General features: G+C 43.0%; 1 protein-coding gene across 3 annotated transcripts in view; it reads left to right on the top strand.

Annotated features, from left to right (window-relative positions):
- LOC121873591 (FMRFamide receptor-like) overlaps positions 1-22,500 on the top strand; it is a 199,176-nt gene that overhangs the window by 123,356 nt on the left and 53,320 nt on the right. For all 3 annotated transcript variants that reach the window (XM_042377229.1, XM_042377228.1, XM_042377230.1), the window contains one exon: positions 18,678-19,319. In XM_042377229.1, coding sequence (XP_042233163.1) covers positions 18,857-19,319 — 463 coding nt within the window. In that variant the 5' untranslated portion in view covers positions 18,678-18,856. The remainder of the gene's footprint in view (positions 1-18,677; positions 19,320-22,500) is intronic.

The following is a 22,500-nucleotide window of genomic DNA, read 5'->3' on the forward strand; positions in this document are numbered from 1 at the left end:
AGGGAAGTAAGAGAGTAAAGAGGAGTAAAATAGGTGATACAATGGGGAAAAGCAATAAAACAGGATAATAGATGATGGAGGAAGAGGGGAAATGGTTGAAAATAAAAGAAGGGGGGGGTTGAGTGAGGACAGATAAAGAAAGAAAGAGACAGATAAAAGAAAGATGAAGGGATGGAAGAAGGAAGAGAAATGATGATAAGAACAGATAGGATAGAAAGAGAAAAAGAAACGATGGAGAAGAAGTGACGAAAATGGAGATGAAATAAAGGGACAGGAGAAGGAAGAATGGAGATAATGGAGAACAGGAGAGAGAGAGAGAGAGAGAGAGAGAGAGAGAGAGAGAGAGAGAGAGAGATGAGATAAAAAGACTTACAGATAGAAATTGATAGATAAACAGAGAGAGAATTTAAGAGAATGAGAGAAAGACAAGAGATTGAAATACAGACACAGACAGACAGAGAGAGAAAGAGAATAAAGAATAAAAAGAGAGAGGGAGAAAATGAAAATGCCCCTCCCCCCCACACAAACAAAACTAGGAGCAACAGGTACACGTAATGACATTGTTAAGCCCTGTAAGCCATTAAGCGCCGTAGAGTAATTACAGCAACTGTTGGGTCACCACCACGAGGTAATCACCAGGACAGACATTTTACAATAACACGTCTCTTGCTCCTCCACACACCTGCTCTGGTGGGCCTCATAGTGGAGTCATCAAGGAAGAGGCTGTGGTCTCTGACTGGCGACTAATTCCTGTGTTTGTGGCTGAAAGTCTCGTCCTTATCGCTGTAAACCGGAATTCCTATAAACCGGAATTCCTATAAACCGGAATTCCTATAAACTGGAATTTCTATAAACCGGAATTCCTATAAACTGGATTTTTTATAAACTGGAATTTCTATAAACTGTAATTCTTATAAATTGGAATTCTTATAAACCCGAGTTCGTATAAACCGGAATTCTTATAAACCAGAATTCCTATCAACCAGATTTTTTATAAATTGGATTTCCTATAAACTTGAATTCCTAAAAACCAGAATTCTTATAAACTGGAATTCCTATAAACCGGATTTCTTATAAACATGATTTTTCATAAACTGGAATTCCTACAAACCAGATTTTCATAAACTGGATTTCCTATAAACTGGAATTCTTGGAAACTGGAATTCATATAAACTGGAATTCCTATAAACCAGAATTCCTATAAATCGGAATTCCTATAAATCGGAATTCCTATAAACCTAGAAAAATTTGTGACTGTGAGTGAACTGTTGGTTTTAGAGTGGGAGGGAATGACTACCTCTCTCCAGTGACCACCTTACTCACCACGGTCATCCTTGAAAGGTCATTCTCAGGAGTCATTACACTTTCATTACCCTCTCTCTCTCTCTGTCCGTCTATTTTCCTTAAAGAGTCGAGTAGAGAGAGAGAGAGAGAGAGAGAGAGAGAGAGAGAGAGAGAGAGAGAGAGAGAGAGGAAGAGAGAGAGACAGGGGAAGAGAGAGACAGGAAGAGAGAGAGAGAGAGGAAAGATTTAACACAGTAGTTCACGAATGCCTTTTCCACCACCATACAAGTACCAACCAGCCTCGTGTAATCTCGTTTTCCAGTTGCATAGTTTCAAGTTAACTACATTATTCCTGCATCATAAACACACACACACACACACACACACCACAGTAAAAAATTAATTCAAAGAACAGGTTCAGTCTCACTACAGCTGGTCGTCAACACATTAGACACTGTTCATTACCACTGACCCCTATTACCCAGGGTTGGTGGTCTCCCCTTCCCTCTCCGTCTGGCTGGAGGGAGGAGGAGAGAAAGAGAGGGTAGGAAGAATGGGAAATGAGGGAGAGGGTGAGGAAAGGAAGTATAGGAAAGGGAGGAGATAATGAGAGAACGAGAGGGAAGGAGGAGGGAGGGTGAGAGGAGAGGTGAAAGGAAGGAGAGAGGAGGAGAAGGGAGAGGGTGAGACAGTAAAGGAAAGTGGAGAGAGAAAGAGTGAGAGACAAGGGAAAAGAGTGAGAGAGGAAGAAAGACAGTGAGAGACCGAGGAGACATAGTGAGACACACAGCTACTCAGACACACAGTTACTCAGACACACAACAGACGAAACAGAGGAACATGAACACAGAACCTGGAACATTGACAGAATCACACACACACGGGCCAGTAGACGTGACTGTGGTTGAGGAAGGGTGATCATCCTTTACCCTACAGTAGGTACTAAATCAACGGGAGCCTCCAGTGTTGTGTGAACGTTAGTGAGCTCTTAGATATGTGAGGGAGGTGTGGGCAGGGGTGAGGGAGGTGTGGGCAGGGGTGAGGGATGTGTGGGCAGGAGTGAGGGAGGTGTGGGTAGGGGTGAGGGAGGTGTGGGCAGGGGAGAGAAGGAGGAAGGTGTGGGCAGGTGGGAGGTGGGAGGTGTGGGCAGGTGAGAGGTGGGCAGGGGTGAGGGAGGTGGGCAGGGGTGAGGGAGGTGTGGGCAGGGTGAGGGAGGTGGGCAGGGGTGAGGGATGTGGGGCAGGTATGGGGAGTGGGGAGGTGGGGGGAGGTGGGTAGGGGTGAGGGGAGGGTGTAGGGAGTAAGGGAGGTGTGAGGGAGGTGTGGGGGAGGTGTGGGCAGGGGTGAGGGAGGTGTGGGCAGGGGTGAGGGAGGTGTGGGCAGAGGTGAGGGAGGTGTGTGTGAGGGATGTGTGGGCAGAGGTGAGGGAGGTGTGTGTGAGGGTGAGAGAGGAACTAAACCTAACCTAACCTAACCTAAGTTAACCTTACCCAATGTAGTCAGTGAGACATGAAAGCCGTCTGATTGAGGAGCGAAGTTTTGAAAATGATCCTTATGAACACTGAGTATAACACCCATTACGTCATCAACCTTGTTCCAGAATATCAGAATAAACTTGGTCTATTTTAATGAATATTTTCCAAGTGAATGTGATCCTGGGATTACATTGTTCTGGGTAATAGATCTGTTTATTCACTCTGGTACTGAAACCAACAAGCTGTCGTCTTCCGTCTCAGGGGAGCATACCGTCCACTCCGACGTTGACAAAAATTGTAAGAACCTTTTACTGGTTATCTTCGGTGTGACAGAATAAATAGTTTACTGTCCGCTAGGGGTCTTACTGTGTTATAATGCCACTGTCGCCTCCACCTTCACTACGGGGACGCCACTTTTAATATTTTGTTTAGTTAACGCCTGGCGATTTTATTCAGCTCAGAGGGGAACCCGTACAGCAGGGGCCAGTAGATGATCTCCACAAAGCGTGTAGTGTCTTAGGTGCTTCGTCAGGATTGGTGGAGGCGTGTGTGACTGCCCAGCCGCACCAACAACATTATGCCTATCACTGAACGGAACATATGTCTGGTAGCCCACAAAGCCGTTCCAGAAAGTCTAGTTCAAAATCGAATTCACCAGCCAGTTCTCCTTTAACAAATACGAGTCCAACAATATATCGCTAAGTACTGCTGGCCGTCTGGTTCAAGCTGGACGAGGGAATCTAATTCTCCTCTTATTGTGACATAATATGACCCTCTTAAACCCATTGGGGGATACACATCAAGGCCAACACGTTGTTATAGTCAAGCTACACACTGGTACCTTGGTTGGAACCCCTCTCCATCCATCCTCTGATCTAATTCCCTCTGGTCACCCCGACTATCCCACGAGACCACAAGAATACTAGAGTCTGTGGTCGAACTGGCGCTTCACACACAAACACTAATAGAGTCTGAGGTCGAACTGGCGCTTCACACACAAACACTAACAGAGTCTGTGGTCGAACTGGCGCTTCACACACAAACACTAATAGAGCCTGAGGTCGAACTGGCGCTTCACACACAAACACTAATAGAGTCTGAGGTCGAACTGGTGCTTCACACACAAACACTAATAGAGTCTGTGGTCGAACTGGCGCTTCACACACAAACACTACTAGAGTCTGTGGTCGAACTGGCTCTTCACACACAAACACTTCCACCCTCAGGAGTACCAGCGTGAATTTTATGTTACGTTACAGATCTATTTTTAACAACAGTGTAAAGTAAAGTCTACCGGGAATAAAGTAATTGACTTTATTTATGCTACATCAAGATAATTTATAAAGCAATAAACAGGACTTGAAGCTGTTATTATGGGTATATGAAGTGTGTGTGTGTGTGAGTGTGTGTGTGTGTGTGTGCGGGCTCTGAGTACACACAGTCGGCGGTTGTCTATTATTTAAAAGGCTTGGGGGGAGGGGGAGGGGCGCTTCTGACGTCAGTGTTTAGTTCTGTTTCGATGTGGGTTTATTGTTGTTTTGGTTTAGCTAAAATGATTTTTTTATTTGCTTGGTATATGGTTTAAATTGTTTTATGTATTGGTTTAATTGTTCTAGCTTGGTTAATTGATTTGTTTTCTTTTGTTTTAAATGTTTTGTTGTTTGGTTTAATTCGTTTTTAAACCTTTTTTTCTGTTATTATTTTTACATTGTTTCAGTTTTTTTTTGGTTTATCGGTTTATTCTGTTGTTCTCAGGTTTAACTGATGTGTTTTATAGCGTTTTATATATTTTTGTATTAGTAGGATTTCTTTTGTCGTGGTTTATTGCATCTTGTCTTAGTTTTATTTCTCTAATTGATTTATTAAATAGTTTGGGGTTTAATTGACTTTTCAATGTTTTAATCTTGGTTTATTTTTTCTTTCAGTTTAATATTTCCCCTCTTGGTTTAAGGCTAGTTTAATGCTTATATCTTGGTTTATAGTCGGTTTAATGTGTGTTCTATTGGTTTATAGCTAGTTTGCTGCTCTTATCTTGGTTTAGGCCGGTTTAATTCGTCTCCTCTTGGTTTAATACTTCCCATAAATACTTAACGCAATTACTTATAGAATTCCTGTGTTCATGAGCAGAATATTCCTCAATGGTGAGCTGGGAATTGTATCTCTGGCATCTTCCTCGCCTCTTCCTCCTCCTTCTCATCCTTCTCATCGACCTCCTCTTCTCCTTCCTTCTCCTCTTTCTCCGTCTCCTCTTCCTCTTCCTCCATCTACTTCTCTTCCTCCTCCTCCTCCTCCTTCTCTTCCTTCCCTTCCTTTTTCCTCACTTCATCCTTTTCTCCCTCATATATCCTCATCTCTAACCTCTCATTCACTCTTACCTCTCTCTCTCTCTCTCTCTTCCATCATTCCTCTTTATTCCCCTTCCAGACTGACTCCATTCCATCCCGTCCAAGGGGAGAGAGTGGGAGGGGAGACATTGTCCAGGCAACGAGACAGTTAATTACCCATTGACAGGAAACTGAAGGGGAATGGAGGACCCATCATTAGTACAGAGGGTGATGGGAAGAAGGGGGAAGAGAGGGGAAGATGTAAGGGGAACAGTGGTACTAATTGATAGATAATGTGACGGTGTGTCTGTCTGTCTGTCTACTTTACTAACTGTCTGTAGCCTTCACTGTCTATGTGTGTGTGTGTGTGTGTGTGTGTGTGTGTGTGTGTGTGTGTGTTGCTTCCTGTACCTGGCCTGACCAAACCACCTATTGTAATGTACACCAGTTAATTGTATACCAGTTTTAAGTAAGTACAGTACGTGTTTATGTGTCTGTCCTTGTTATTGTATTTGTTTCTTCTATCTTTTTGTCCTCTTATTCTCCTTCATCCCCATTATCACCACCATCACCACCCACCACACCACCACCACCCACCATCACCACCCACCACCACCCACCACCACCATCACCACCATCACCACCCACCATCACCACCCACCACCCACCACCACCATCACCACCATCACCACCACCATCACCACCCACCACCATCACCCCACCATCACCACCATCACCACCCACCATCACCACCATCACCATCACTGCCCACATCACCACCATCATCACCACCCACCCCACCACCACCACCCACCACCCACCTCATCACCATCCACCATCACCACCACCATCACCACCCCACCTCACCACCACCACCCACCACCACACCACCACCACCACCCACCACACACCCACCATCACCACCCACCACCACCACCACCCACCATCACCACCCACCACCACCACCACCACCACCATCACCACACCACCTCACCACCATCACCACCCACCATCACCACCACCATCACCACCCACCATCACCACCACCATCACCACCATCACCACCCACCATCATCACCACCCACCATCACCACCATCACCACCCACCATCACCACCACCATCACCACCCACCATCATCACCATCACCACCCACCATCACCACCCCCTCGACAACTATTAATAACAGTTCCTTAAGATTTATGCCGTATGAGACACATTATCCCCATCTTGTATTGTTTCGTACAGGTAACGCCCTAGTATATAACACAGGTGTTCAGTAATTAACCTGTAGCGTGACTCACAAGGTGGGATATGGATGGATTTAATTAAGCTTAGTACCTGCCTTCACTGATCTGAGTAATAGTGTTTTTGTGTTTTTACCGTGTTAGGGATAGGTGTTTTGTTGTTGTTGCTCTTGTTCTTCTTCTCCTTCATTCTCCCTCTTCTTCATTCTTTCTCTTCCTTCTTATTCTTCTCTTCCTTCTTATTCTTCTCTTCCTTCTTTTCCTTCTCTTCCTTCTTTTCCTTCTCTTCCTTCTCCTCTCTCTCTTCCTTCTCCTCTCTCTCTTCCTTCTTCTCTTTCTCTTCCTTCTTCTTCTTCTCTTCCTTCTTCTTTTTCTCTTCCTTCTTCCCATTCTCTTCCTTCTCTTCCTTCTTCTCCTCCTCCTCCACCACCACATCTCCTCCTCCACCACCTCCCCTCCACCTCCCCTCCACCTCTCCTCCAAACTCTCCTGGTAGTCACTCCTCTCCTCTGACTCAGATCATCTCGTTATACAGTCTCCTCCACCCGGGAAGATCCTCTCTTGCTTCAATAGAATCACTCCTTACTTCAGGCCGTCTTGTCGTACGTGAGCAAACCGGCTTTTACTTCAGGAATTTTGACTTCACTTAATTAAACTCTCCATTCCATCAGAAATTCCTTCCTTACTTAACAACCTCCACTACTTAACGCCTCCCTCCCCTAAGTGTTATTCCGTCGCTAGAACACACACACACACACACCAGCTCGTAGGTAAAGATAATATTGTTTCCCAAAGACCTGCCAGCTGTCCTTTCAACTCCCCTACACAGTAAGACACATCCCTTTGACAGCGTGTCCCGGTGACGAGTCAGAGTAGTGTCATATTTTTCTCTCTGTTTCTGTAATATTTTTTGAGGTGATTTTTCTCACTAGCAGACTAACTTGGCTTGGTAGCTTATTGACTGACTTATCCTGTACAGTCTAGGCCTCTTGCGAACTGGGTATTGAGACGTTGTGTGTGACCTGACAGAAATGTTATGTAACTGGGTAGGTATTTGAAAGGGTGGGTGGGGGGGGGGCGGGATATTGCTGTTGTGTATAAACATCTTAGTCCTTCTGGGTCTTTCTGTAGGGACGAGAGACGACATGTATAAAACAGGACAGGAACGGGATATTTTCTTGTTCTCGAGGGTGGTGAGGTGTTGAGGGCAGGTAATGGTGGAGGGCTACAGCTTCAAGTGTTGTGGTGCTCTGGTCAGGTTAGGTTAGGTCAGGTCAGGTCAGGTTAGGTCATGTTAGGTTAGGTTAGGTCAGGTTAGGTTAGATTTGAAGTTCTAGTCTGTTGAAAAAAGTGATATACTCATCTACACAATTAACATAGGAGATATACCCTCGTAAATACTGAATATACCTAGAAGTATAGTAGAGTATATCCTTGTACTGTACTGCTCCCTCACTCCCCCAGGTAGGGTCACTGTTGTATGACCTTCCTTCCCGCTGACCCACAGGTTAACAGTACAGGTACCAGGGTCTGTCACACCTGTCATACGTACCTTGAATATTATATATCCTGTCTTTATTATTATTATTATTATTATTATTATTATTATTATTATTATTATTATTATTATTATTATTCAAGACACTCCATAAGGCAAGATCTTTCCAATACAGTGTTTACGCCTTCAATATGTTAAGTTGGTTGAGACTTTATCGAAGGTTGAGACACATTTTACTGTAATAAATTAACTAATACAAATAAAGACATGAAAAATACCATTGATAGAGAATACTAATTAATTTTATTGATATTCCATTACTCTAATTAGTTACACGTGATTACAATTCTAGTCAGCTTACACTCTCAATATAACTCAACAAAACGGCTTTCCTGAATTTCAGCTTAAATCCTATTGAAGTAATTAAGGTTTTCTTCTGAAAGCTTAGTTGGGGTGTACGACTCAGCGGAGGGTGGTGGCGTGTGGCGACGGTGGAAATAATGGTGACGAAGTTATTTCCACTGAAGAGATTGATGACTGTGTGTGTGTGTGTGTGTGTGTGTGTGTGTGTGTGTGTGTGTGTGTGTGTGTCCTGTCGTTTTCTCTACTAGTTTTGGCCTTCTATAATGTGTGTGTATGAAATAGTTTGTGTGTGCAATATTGCTACTTGTCTTTTCAACTTTACCCTTGTTGCTTTCTTTCTACTCGACTGTGTATTGTACTTTCTAATGCTACTTTCTTTGCGTTAAGTGAGGATAAGAGAGAGAGAGAGAGAGAAAGAGAGAGAGGGAGAGAGAGAGAGAGAGAGAGAGAGAGAGAGAGTGTCTTGCTACTTAATGTTCTAACTTTCTCCCGTCACTTTCTATATTTTCTTTTGTTACTTTCTCTACGTTGCGTGAGGTGTATGAGGAAGAGAAAGTAGAGAAATCTTACAATTTGATGTTCCAATTTTCTCCCGTCACTTTCTCCACGTGCCCTCTGCCATTTTCCTTTCCCTCTCCCCAGCTTTCTCTTCTCTCCTCTTCCACCCTAGGCGAAAGCTGGGGACAGAGAAAGAATAAAAGAAAGCGAAAGAATAGAGAAAAAGTGTGTGTGGAAAAAACTTCTGAGTATATTGTGTTTCATTCTCTCCACCCACCTCCATCCACACCTCTCCACCCACCTCTATCCACACCTCTCCACCCACCTCTATCCACACCTCCCCACCCACCTCTATCCACACCTCCCCACCCACCTCTATCCACACCTCCCCACCCACCTCTATCCACACCTCTCCACCCACCTCTATCCACACCTCCCCACCCACCTCTATCCACACCTCCCCACCCACCTCTATCCATACCTTTCCATCCATCTATCCATTTGCCATGATCATGTATTTAACTCTTCATCCATCTCGTATCCACGTCTATCCATCTATCTTTTCATCCATTCATCCGTCCATCTAACCATCCGTCATGATTAGAACATTAACCACTAACTTTAACCCCCAAGTCATTATAAAGACCCTAATATCGTAACATTAACCTTCCCTCCATCCATCATTAACCATCCGTGAGCCTTGAAACACCATATTTTTACTCCACCTTAACAGAATAAGATTATTTCCAAACTCTCCATAAATTATAGATGATTATAGGACTTGGGAGTGTAATGGGCAGCCGTCCATTATAGCGACTTGCCCTGGCTCACGGATTATATTTTTTCGAACACTTGTGAACACTCGTTGTTTTGAGGGTAATTGGTTTATATGTAGTGGGTGTTGTTGGGTCATTGTTTGTGCGATGGTGGTTGTGGTGGTGGTAGGTGGTGGTAGTGGTAGTAGTGGATGGTGATGGTAGGTGGTGGTAGTGGATGGTGGTGGGTTGTAGCGGTGGTGGTAGTGGTAATAGTGGTAGGGGTGGTGGATGGTGGTAGTGGTGGGGGGGTGGTGGTAGTGGTAGTAGTGGATGGTGGTGGTAGGTGATGTATGGATGATGCGGTGCTTTCTGATGAGCTTTGGTTGGAGAGAGAGAGAGTGAAAGCGAAAGCGAGAGAGGAGAAGTGAAAGCGAGAGAGTGGGTACCACACATTCACTTACCCATGTCCTTGGTAACGCAGCTTTACTTGTCCACATCCTAGCTAAATCGGGCTACGGTCCTCCTCCCTGCGTCTCTCAATGGTGAAATGTGAATCCGGGAAGCCCAAGTGTGCTCTGGCGTATAACGTATTATAGTGTGGTCGGTCTGTCCTGTCCCTACCTGGTCACACTGTCCAGAGATATATTTAACCTTCCAACGTTGAGGACATTTTTCTAGGGCGTTTTCCTCCTAAGGCGATTAACTAAGATTAATCCGTCGTCTTTTACGCGAGTTTTGTGTTAATTAGAATGTAACTGATAGATGAATATACTCGTTTTTAACTGCCATTGGAGAGGATTTTTATTGGCGATTTACTAGGATGAATATTACGTCTCATGAGAGTTTTGTGTTGGTTGGATGGTGAGTCACAGTTGCTGTCAAAATCCTCCGAACAGTTGGTAATATCTGACATTTACTTCTGGGTTATGCTATACTGTATATATAATTGGTTTATATATAATAATTCTGCTTTTTGTCACATTATATCGGAACCACAAAATGACAAAAAAAAATAATCCAAAGAAATATCAGAAAAAGTTATAATACCTCCCTCCTTCACCCAATGATCCTCAAGTACTTACATGCCAGGTGCTGCCGAGTGTCCAGGGGATATTGTGCCTCAGCTGTACAGACATATAGTGTCTAATAAACGTCCAAGGTCTAGGATCCCCAAGAGCTTATTTGTTAATGACTTGCAGGTAAAGTGAGAGCACATAGATGGAGTTTCATTGAACCACAGAAAAGTAATATGAAAAACCTCAGAAATTAAGAAAAACCTCAGAAATTAACCTAACAGTCTGCTGTGTTGTGATCAGTATAGGAGAAAGATTACTATGTAACTCTCTACCAAAAAAGTTTCTTCACGGAGGGGTTCTGTTGTCATGGTAGGGTTGTCTACATCCTTCACCCGTTGTATCGTATTGCCTCCCACAAAATTGTAAAGATACAGATTTGGAGTGAATGTACAGTCCCCTTCACTAGTGCGTTTACAGGGGCTCGTCAGGTTCAGTGCAGTGTGGGAACCCTGTGTTTGTTTACAGTCGACAGAAGGAAACTCGCAATAGTAAACATGAAATTAAAGTAAAACAATATTAAAACATATCACATTGTAATGATTTGTGGAATGTTTATATGACAAGCCCCTGTAAACGTACAAGTGAAGGGGATGATGTGAACAGATCCAGGAATAGGTAAATGTTCATGGTCGGGAAGTAGTCAAAACACTGGTCACATATCTAAGGGCTACACTGAGACTCATACTACAGACCCTGGGTTAAACATTGCATTATGCAGGTCTTGATAAACTGTGTTAGATAGTTTACATTTATGTGAGTCAATATTATGAAGAAGTTGAATTTATTATGTCACTGGTTTTCTTCTTATTAAAGCTACGATTCTTACGTGTGTGTGTGTGTGTGTGTGTGTGTGTGTGTGTGTGTGTGTGTGTGTGTGTGTGTGTGTGTGTGTGTGTGTGTCTGTGTGTCTGTGTGTGTGTGTGTGTGTGTGTGTGTGTGTGTGTGTGAGAGAGAGACAAGAAAAGCTGCACCAGAAGGAAGATATAAGTTACCGCTGGTGTAATAGTGTGTCTGGGAGGGAAATTAATAGTGGCATCACCAACTGTCTGTTCACTCGTACATTGTCTCTCGCCTTACTAAGCCTTACGTGCTTATACAGTTATACAGTTAACCTTATGTGCGTGCTTTATACAGTTAACTTGTGCTTATACAGTTAACCCACGTGCTTATACAGTTAACCTAATGTGACTTATACAGTTAACCTGCGTGCCTTATACAGTTAACCTTACGTACTTATACAGTTAACCTTACGTGCTTTTTATACAGTTAACCTTACGTACTTATACAGTTAACCTTACGTGTTTATACAGTTAACCTTACGTACTTATACAGTTAACCTACATAGTTAACCTTACATGCTTATACAGTTAACCCATGCTTATACAGTTAACCTTATGTGACTTATAGTGTACTTATACAGTTAACCTTACGTACTTATACAGTTAACCTTACATGCTTATACAGTTAACCTTACGTGCTTATACAGTTAACCTTACGTGCTTATACAGTTAACCTTACGTGCTTATACAGTTAACCTTACGTACTTATACAGTTAACCTTACGTACTTATACAGTTAACCTTACGTACTTATACAGTTAACCTTACGTACTTATACAGTTAACCTTACGTACTTATACAGTTAACCTTATGCAGTTTTATCTCCGTAACTTATTCTTATGATTCTTTCACAAAAACTTTTTTCATCGTTTTTATTCACAAAAATTTTATTCTCTTTTACTATTTCTTATTTTTATTTTTTTTTCGCCATTAAATGTTTTTATTGTGATTATCAAGTATACAATATCAGCTTAATATCATGTAATAACTACGTGATTTTTGTCGGGGAGGGTAAATTATGTTAAATATTTTGTGATTCAAGAAATAACAAAAAATAACGTTATTCAAGTGATTTTTTTTCATTTTTTATTGTAATGTAATTCTTCCCTTTGTGACTTTTTTTTTAAATTCTGATGCCTTTTCTTCATCCCCGTGTTATTAACCTTTCACATTTTTCACCAGTGTTAAGCCGCTACCCTGATACTCAATTCATCACATTTATTTAATAACTCTGAAGCTGCTGGTATAGGAAAAACACGGTAGCCGGGAGATTAATGAGTGATTTCTGATGACTTTTATAATATATTTCTCAAAATCGCTTTACTTCTATATCGTATATGTAAAAAAATATTGGAACTTTTATATATGTGAAGCCGAGTGTTTGGAGCTGTTTTATATTATATGCTGGAGGATAAAACTGTAGGAAATGGGTTTTTTAATATAATTTCTCTTATAGATAAAACGTATAATATATTAAGGAATGAATCGGTTAAGAAAATGACATACGTAGTTTTTTCTTCAGAGACATTCAACTGAGAACTGTTAATGCCTGAATAACAAGATGACACACACACACACACACACACACACACACACACACACACACACACACACACACATGGAACATAATGATGGACCAGCAGTATCGAACCAGAATGAAAGAAATGGCTGAAAGAAATGCATTCATCTTTTGTCCTGTGTACCGGAGTTCTGACGCGCTATTACCTTCACAGAGTCTCTCTTTGAGTCTTTAGTTTCTTATTTCAGCCTCAAGTTTCATCTGTTAGTTTCAAGTCAAGTTTCATCTGACAACACCCAGATGGTCGATTGACACGTATCTCAGCTCTCAATTTTCGTCCTTCTTGATTCATTTTTGTTTTCCTTCATGACAACAAGCACACACTGACCAATCACGCTGCTTGGACCATACCACGTGATCAGGCTATGTAGATCCGGGATGAGAACTGACCAATCACGCTGTTTGTACCATACCACGTGATCAGGCTATGTAGATCCGGGATGAGAACTGACCAATCACGCTGCTTGGACCATACCACGTGATCAGGCTATGTAGATCCGAGATGAGAACTGACCAATCACGCTGTTTGTACCATACCACGTGATCCAGCCACGTGTATCAGGCCATATGACCAATCACGACCATACTGAGATCCGAGATGAGAACTGACCAATCACGCTGCTTGTACCATACCACGTGATCAGGCTATGTAGATCCGGGATGAGAACTGACCAGTCACGCTGCTTGTACCATACCACGTGATCAGGCTATGTAGATCCGAGATGAGAACTGACCAATCACGCTGCTTGTACCATACCACGTGATCAGGCTATGTAGATCCGATGAGAACTGACCAATCACGCTGCTTGTACCATAACCACGTGATCAGGCTATGAATCCGGGATGAGAACTGACCAATCACTTGCCATGTGATCAGGCTGTAGATCCGGGATGAACTGACCAATCACGCTGCTTGTACCATACCACGTGATCAGGCTATGTAGATCCGAGATGAGAACTGACCAATCACGCTGCTTGTACCATACCACGTGATCAGGCTATGTAGATCCGAGATGAGAACTGACCAATCACGCTGCTTGTACCATACCACGTGATCAGGCTATGTAGATCCGGGATGAGAACTGACCAATCACGCTGCTTGGACCATACCACGTGATCAGGCGAACTGAGAATGTTTGGAAGCGAGACTGGAGGCGTTTTTTTATGTCCTTTTACATATTAAAGCTGTTATATCTATCAGTTTCTTTGTCCTTGTGTCTGTTTGTCTGTTGTATAAGGTGTAGAGCACTGAATGATAACCCAAGAGGTGAATATAAGTGAAGAATGGAATGTCTGCAGTACTAGTGAAAAGTTGAAATGGTGTTACAGGGAAGCCACTGTCACGCCACCTTTAATACGGGTGAGAATTGTATTGGTAAAATGTGTATCAAGTCCCTGTTCTGCTCTCTCTCTCTCTCTCTCTCTCTCTCTCTCTCTCTCTCTCTCTCTCTCTCTCTCTCTTTGTCTGTCTCATTTGTTCATTTGAGACATGATAATTAAAAATAACTAAACACCGTGGTGAGGTTAGGTTGCATTTAAAGTTGATTAAAGAATTCCATTATAGGTGAATTTTTATTACAGTTGACGTTGTTACATTTACAGTAATTTTGGTATCATATTTTAAGAGAATATTACGTTTATTTAAGGCTGGGAGTTACATTTAAGGGAACTAATACCTTTAAGGGTGGCATCTAATTTTAAGTAACTGTTACTTTTAAGAGAGTAACTATTTTTTAGGGTGATAATATACTTAGAAATATAACTCACCTAAATTGTAATTACTTCCTTACATACTCATAATAAAATGACCCTTTACCGTGGACCCGTAAAGTGTGGAATACAGCGTTATGTGTACATTATCGACGACTCGGATATTACATAACATTACAGTTCTCCCTATTACTGTAATTACCGAGATCACAATTACGGGATAGTCTGCGTTCATATTTTAGTCAACTTTGTAACCAGTGTATTTTTGTATTATGTTAATGAGTTACGTGTGTTTGTATGTCCTGTTAGGTAAAATATAATTATAACATGGTGCGCTGGTGTGTTGTATCCTGCCTGAGTGTGTTAGTTTATTAGTGTTATCTACCGCCAGGTGTAAACAGCCCCGTTGTTTATGGTGACACAGCAAGTACTTACACACCTACAGTAAACATGTCGCTTCTGTCTGGCTCCTGTATAAAGGTAGTGGTGGTGGTGGTGGTGGTGTGAGACGGAAAGACCCACACGGCCTTGCATAGTCGTCTTTACACAGAATTTCTACACCTATGACGTCATCCCTTAAAAAGTGTTCGTTATAGACACTAAAATAAAAATAATGCTACTTAACAACCCTGGTAGTTGAATCACCAAGATCAAAACACACTCAAGAGATAAAACAATTGAAATAAACCAATGACACTATCAACACCCTCGTCACTACACACTAATTAACCTCGTCTAAAGGTTTATAACATTATTAATTACAAAGGCACAGAAGAAGACTAGGGTCTAAAATAATCCCAGGTATATAAATATTGGTGATAAAACTCTCTTGAAAAGGTGAAGGGTGGCAGCAGGGGGACGTGTGTGTGTGGACATCAAACTGTTCAAGTGTCATGAGAGAGAGAGAGAGAGAGAGAGAGAGAGAGAGAGAGAGAGAGAGAGAGAGAGACTGGTAATGATGATGACTGTTGTTGATGACGAACATAATAATGCCTTCATAATGGTAATAACGATGATTGATGATAATGATAACTATTGATACGGTAATGATGATGATTAATGATGAATCTTGATGATAATATTGATGACTATTAATGATGATAATGAGTGAAGATGATGATGATACACTCCATCATAAGACGCAGCTCTCAAGGGGCGGGTGTCTTGTCTCTTAATTAATTCACTGAGGCGCTGGTAATATAAATAATAATAATAATAATAATAATAAAGGGTTTATTAATAGAGTTGCAACCGGTGGTTGAAAATATACAGACTTACATTAGATTTAGACATAATGATATAATATGCATTGAATACATTTACAGGGCTGTGCAGTACATAAATCAGGAGTGGTTTATTATTTTAACAATAGATGGGATGGTGCTGTTCTTATAACTATCGGTGCGGGCTCTTATGGGCTGAATTTTGTTGTAGTGGCGGACTGCGCGAGTTGGGTGGGGGACTGCAGGTGGCGATGGCGAGGGTGGTGCAGTAGTCCACGGCCAAACCTTTCCAGTGCTTGGTGGTGGAGGTCACTGAGGGATGGCATTTCCAGGGTGGAGAGAGCGTTGGTCTAGCCGGAGTATTCTGCGCCGAGCATGATTCTGCAGGCCCTTTTCTGTACCTTCTCTTGCTGACGTGGTTGGGTAGAGTTGAGAGAAGACGACCAGGCTGGTGACGCATACGTTAGTTTGGGGAGAATAAAGGCGTTGTAGATGGTCCTCAGCTCTGGTGTGGGTGCCCCAAGTGGCCTGAGTCATCGTAGCATGTAGAGACGGTACGAGGCTGCCTTGATTGTGTTGTTTACATGGGCCTTCCAGTCCAGTTTGTGGTCTCTGGTAACACCCAGGAGTTTGGCAGACTGCACTAACTGGAGAGGATGGGCACCCACTGTGACTGCTGGAGCTTGCACTGGAGTGGTGGCGGTATTGATGTGCATGACTACGGTTTTGGTGTGGTTGATGGTGACCTTGTTCTCTGTAGTCCATGTCTGTAGCCTGTCCGGGGTGCCTTGGAGCGATGAGTAGTCTGGTGCGGTGTTGTCCACTGAAACCCCTACAGTGCAGTCATCCACGTACTTCCACCTGTGAGGAGTGTCCGATAGAGCGCCGTTGATCAGGATGAGGAAGCACAGTGGTCCCATCTTGGTCCCCTGGGGAACACCACAGGTGAGGTGTTGGAATGTGGAGACCGAGCCCTGATACCTCACTGCTTGGCGACGTCCACTCAAGAAATCAGTGAGCCATGAGACCAGGTTGGTGGGCAGCCTTAGTGCAATAGCCTTGTTGATAACAGTGCAGTGATCAACAAGGTCAAAGGCCTTCCTGAAGTCCACAAGGGCAACGGCCAGTGATGTCTTTCGTTTCTGCAAGTTTTTGTGTAGAAAATCCAGAAAGCTCACCAAGTGTATGTATGTGTGTGTGTGTGTGTGTGTGTGTGTGTGTGTGTGTGTGTGTGTGTGTGTGTGTGTGTGTTTATGAACATGTTTCTAGAGCTGACATCATTTCATCTATCAATGCGGATCTATGCAGCATCTCCGAATTGGGAGGTAGAAACTTGTTCAATTCATTAATAATAAACCTCAGTATTTACCAATTACACTTTCTAAATTAGATGATCTCCCACCAATTACATTTCAGGACACAATCATTCTGCCAAGTTCTAAAATAGATATGCTAGACTTCACCATTTCCTCTAATATGTCATGGAAGCCACACATCCACAACATTGCTAAAGCTGCCTCCCGAAAGCTGGGAATGCTGTACAGATGCCGTAGCTACTTCACTCCTGAGCAGTTGCTTCAAGTATATAAGGGATTCATTCGTCCTAACTTGGAGTACTGCTCTCATATCTGGGGTGGCTCTTCTTCTGTCCAACTGTTAGATAGGGTGGAATCAAAGGCATTTCGTCTTATTAACTCTCCTCCTTTAGTTGACAATCTTTCTTCCCTTTCTCTTAGTTGCAATGTTGCTTCACTCTCTCTTTTATAGGTACTTAAACGGGCAATATTCGGTGGATTTGACATCTTGTATACCGCCGGCAAGGCCGTGGGCTCGTAAAACTCGTCTTGCCTCCCGTTGTGGGGGGGGGCCCCCTATTCCCCGTAAAAAAAAAATACGATATTGAACGACCTTCAGAATCGGGAGAAAAATATACAAAGTTTACATTAATTATAGAGAGGAGGGCTGTAGTCGCCATCCCTCAGACACTGATGTACCACCTTGACTAAATTTTGGTTATCAACGTAAAGTATAAGTAAGTTGAACCTGAAATACCTTATACTTTACATGATTCTGTACTTTATAGATACTGATGGAGAGGTTTAGAGAGCGTCATAGTAGGAGATAAAGTGACTGATAAGAGGTAGATAAGGGAGGGAGGTAAGGGAAGGATAAAAAGGGAGAGAACAAGGACATCGTGAAGGTGATAAATGAGGAACGGAGAAAGGGGAGGAGAGGAAAGCGAGGGACTAAAGGTGGAGAGAAGGGGAAAGGGAATAAGAAAAACGGAGGGAAAAGAAGGAAAGTGGTTAGGGAAGGAGAGAAAGGAATAGAAAAGGGGGGTGAAGGTAAGGAGAGAGAGAGAGAGAAGAATAAGAGATAATAAGAGAAAGGAAAGAAAAAAGAAGGAAATAAAGGAAAGCAGAGAGGAAAGGCCAAATATAAGAATAGGAAGAGAAAAAGGAGGTGAGGAAGAGAGGAAGGAAAGATAATGAGAGAAAGGAAGTGTAAAGTAAAGTAGAAAGGAAAGGACAAAGGGATGGAGAGAAAATAATATAAAAGGCCGCAGTTAGGGAGAGAAGTTTCTGGGAAATTTTATGTTTTCATCTCGACTCTAGTGTACCGGGTCCCTGTGTCCGCTGGGATCACTGTCCCTGCTAACTTAATAACGCAGCGTAGACGGGACTGGTGGACCTAAGCTGAATCACTATAATATCCAGAATTGATCATGTAACCTAACCTAACCTAACCTAAACTTTGGTCTGATTCTTTATATGGATGATTCTAATGTTATCTTTCTTCTCTACAGGTTGTGGTGGCAGGTCAGACGCTCAACATTGTGACGAGAGAAAACAAGAAAGCAGTGTCGTGATGCCTCATAAAGTGACGATGACGACCACCATCACCAACACACGTCAAGGCAACACACAAAGGCTCTCAGTGTCAGCATAACGTATCATCATCACTACCGCCACCCTCGCCACCACTATGTTGAATATTAGTACAGCGGCGCCCCTCTTGGCTGCCGCCCTCACCACCCTAGCCCCACCCACCCTACAGCCGCCCATCACCACAGATCCATACGGTAACTTCTCCTACTACTACAACAGCACAGATCTGGAAGCCACCGAGGCCTCTGAACAGGAGATAGTTGATATAAGCGGGTACGAGGCGTTCCTAGACATCTCCCGGTATGTGGTGCAGCGGGTGTTGGTGCCCATGGTGTTGGTGGTGGGGGTGGTAGGTAACGCCGTGACCATCGTGGTGCTCACTAGGCGACAGATGCGTTCCTCCACCAACAACTACCTCACCGCTCTCGCCATCTCCGACCTCCTCTACTTGGTGTTTATCTTCTCCCTCTCCATCCGCCACCACCCGGGGATGAGTCGCCCACATCATTGGTTCTATTGGCACTACTTCCGCTACGCTCTCTGGCTCACCGACGCCTCCAGTAAGTACACCGTCTATCTATCTATCTATCTATTTATCTTTTGTTGTTCCAGTTGTTTTATGTAATGTATATGTCACTGTGGCCTGCGGTGGCTGAGTGGATACAACGCTCGTCTCCTGTACTAAGGGTTCAGACCGTCCCTGGAGGCGTAGTGGTGTACAGTATCCGGTATTCACTCTGTTCTCTGGTGACTAAAACTCACTTTTTCGTATTATATTGTAGTGTAAATCGCCGTTTGTATATGTATGTATTCCTTATAAGTAAAACACACACACACACACACACACACACACACACACACACACACACACACACACTGTCTGCTCATATAAAGTCTAACAACAAGACCCAGACGTTCCCCAGGGCACAGGTAAGTAATTTAGGAGTTCACCTGTCCCGGGTAACAGGAGGGCTTACGTGGGGGGAGGGCAGAGAACAGAAACAAAGCACCAGAAGGAAACACAATAAAAAAAAACTCAATTCTAAAAATATTTTGCTGGTAGACGAAGATTTTTTTTTTATAATATTTTTGTTTTTGTGAAAGATGAAAAATATTTGGTTGTGTATAAATTAAACTAATGAAGGAAAATTGGTATAAAATGTGGCGTTATTTTTCACACTTGTTTAAAAAGAAATAAAGAAATTTGTTATGATTATATATATATTTTTAGTGAATAATATAAATTTCCATGAATTTGTATAGCTATGGGAAACATTTATTCCTCGGGTTTATATTTTAGTTGGGAATGTGTCGCTATGGTTTATATGAAGGTTTATATAGTCTAGTAGGTTTGTGGTTTATAAGGTATATACATAATAATTACTGATCAGGGAAAGTTATAGTGAAGTTATATATAAAGAACAACAAATTTATATAGTTGTCTTAAAATGTATATAGATTGATTGACTCATAAGGAGAGAGGAAAGGAGAAAGAGAGAGAGAGAGAGAAAGAAAGAGAGTGGGTAAGAGAGAATGAAATAAAGATTATATTAACCGCTTGAGGACTATGACTTGATTAACTGAGTACTAATACGTAATTTCTTGAGTACCATAACGTACATTAGGAACTTAGAGTACAATATATTAGTTTGTTCCACCAGCTCCAATATTACTGAGACGACCTTTTAGAAATTGTCAAGCGCTATTTCCAGTGTGTGGGCCGCTATCACTGGACGACGGTGGTGGTGGGCGGGGGTGGTGGTTTGTGGGCGAAATTTGGTAGTGGTGGTGGTGGTGGGCGGGGTGGTAGTGGGCAGGGTGGTGGTTGTGGGCAGGGGGTGGTGGTTGTGGGCAGGGGTGGTGGTTGTGGGCGGGGGTGGTAGGGGAGATGGTGGGGGTAATGGTGGTGAGGTGAAGGTATCAGCTGAGGGAGGGAGGGAAAGGAGAGAGGGAGAGGGAGGAGAAAGGAGGGAAGGAGGGAGGGAGGGAGGAAGGAGATGGGGAGGGAGGGAAGGGGAGAGGGAGAGGAGGAGATGGGGGAGGGGAAGGAGGGAGAGAGGGAGGGAGGGGGAGGAGGGGGAAGGATTAAAGAGAGAGGGAGGAGGGGCTATCTTGACATAGCTTAAAATAACCTCCTTGAGGGGTGTGCAGCAGATTGACGTCACCAGGGAGAGGTAATGGGGAGAGAAGTAGGAGGTGAGTGATGGGAGAGAAGGGAGAGGCAGTAGGGAGGAGGAGGGAGAGGTAAGCGGGATGGATGAAGTAGTGGGGAGAGAGAAGGGGAGGTAAGTAAGAGGGAGAGGTCTTTAGGGGTGGAGGAGATATAATGGAGGGGTAGTGAGGAGAGGCAATAGAGAAGAGAATAAAGAGGAGAAAAAGGCCAGTAGAACTAATCTATTAATAGTATGCTCAAAAAGATGTCCAAATCCTTAATGGCATCTTCAAAAACTACCTTTATGTTCGTCTCGCCTCGCACGCAGAAGACGGTCTTAAAAAATCGATTCTCAAGAAAAGAAAATCTAACCTCGTAAACTTTCGACAAAATTGTATTACCGAACGCTGCCAATGTTTACCCAATTTGAAAGTCGGGTACTCTAGCCTCCTGTCAAGTAGGCTACGCCCCTCACCCCTTCACCCCCACTCCCTCCGCTGTGGTAAATGTAAACAAACTATGTGTGAAATATGATTTTTATTTCTTGCAGTAAGGGACCACTGAGCTATGCCAAACTATGTCCCCATTCGTGTTAAAGATCAGGCGCACCTCAGTAATGGTTTGTTTACCGTGTATCTAAGGTTCCCTCCCCCCATTATACATGTCATCTGCAAGAACAACACCACAAAGCACAATAAGATTTTTCTCAGACAGAAGTGAAATAGATCAGGTGAGTCTCTTGTAGACTCTTACCTACAGTATATTATCTGTTACAGTTATGGTTGTTATCATGTGTAAGGTTGGGGTTATATTTAGTTGGGGTTTACATTTAAGGCTGATATTACATAAGAACATAAGACGGTGGAAACTGCAGCGGGTGTATTGGTCCATACTGGGCAGTCTCATTTACACCCAACCCCTATTGCTCATATATCCATCCAACCTGTGTTTGAAGCTATCCAGCGTATTCGAGTTAATGATGTTGTTTGGTAACTTGTTCCACTCGTCCACTACTCTATTTCCAAACCAATGTTTACCTATTTCGCGCCTAAATCTAAATTTGTCTAATTTAAAACCATTGTTACGAGTTCGCTCCTGGTTGGATAGTTTGAGTACCTTTGTGATATCACCTTTGTTTAGCCCTAACTTCCACTTATACACCTCTATCAGGTCGCCCCTCGCTCTACGTCTCTCGAGGGAGTGCAAATTAAGATGCTTTGACCTGTCTCTGTACTCAAGGTTCCTAATGCCCGGGATTAGTCTTGTCATTCTCCTCTGAATTCTTTCTCGGGATTCTATATCCATTCTGATGTAGTACGGTGGCCTGAACCGAACTGCGTAATCCAAGTGAGGTCTCACAAGCGTAATGACTCTATCAAAGTGACTTATACCTGTAGGTACTATACAGCCACGTGTCTTTTAAGTCAAATTCCGACGACAACGCTGCGCCATCAAAGACACCAAGTCGATCCTGGAGTTTGAGTAAAATTCCTTCGTCAAAGGCCCAGAACTTGAGTGTGTCGGGGCGGGACTTGTTTCTTCGCAGATTAAAGCCAGTTTTTACATAAAGGCTGTGCAATTTCGCTTTA

Source organism: Homarus americanus, unplaced genomic scaffold (assembly GCF_018991925.1).
Source record: "Homarus americanus isolate GMGI-L3 unplaced genomic scaffold, GMGI_Hamer_2.0 scaffold22688, whole genome shotgun sequence".
Lineage (NCBI taxonomy): Eukaryota > Metazoa > Arthropoda > Malacostraca > Decapoda > Nephropidae > Homarus > Homarus americanus.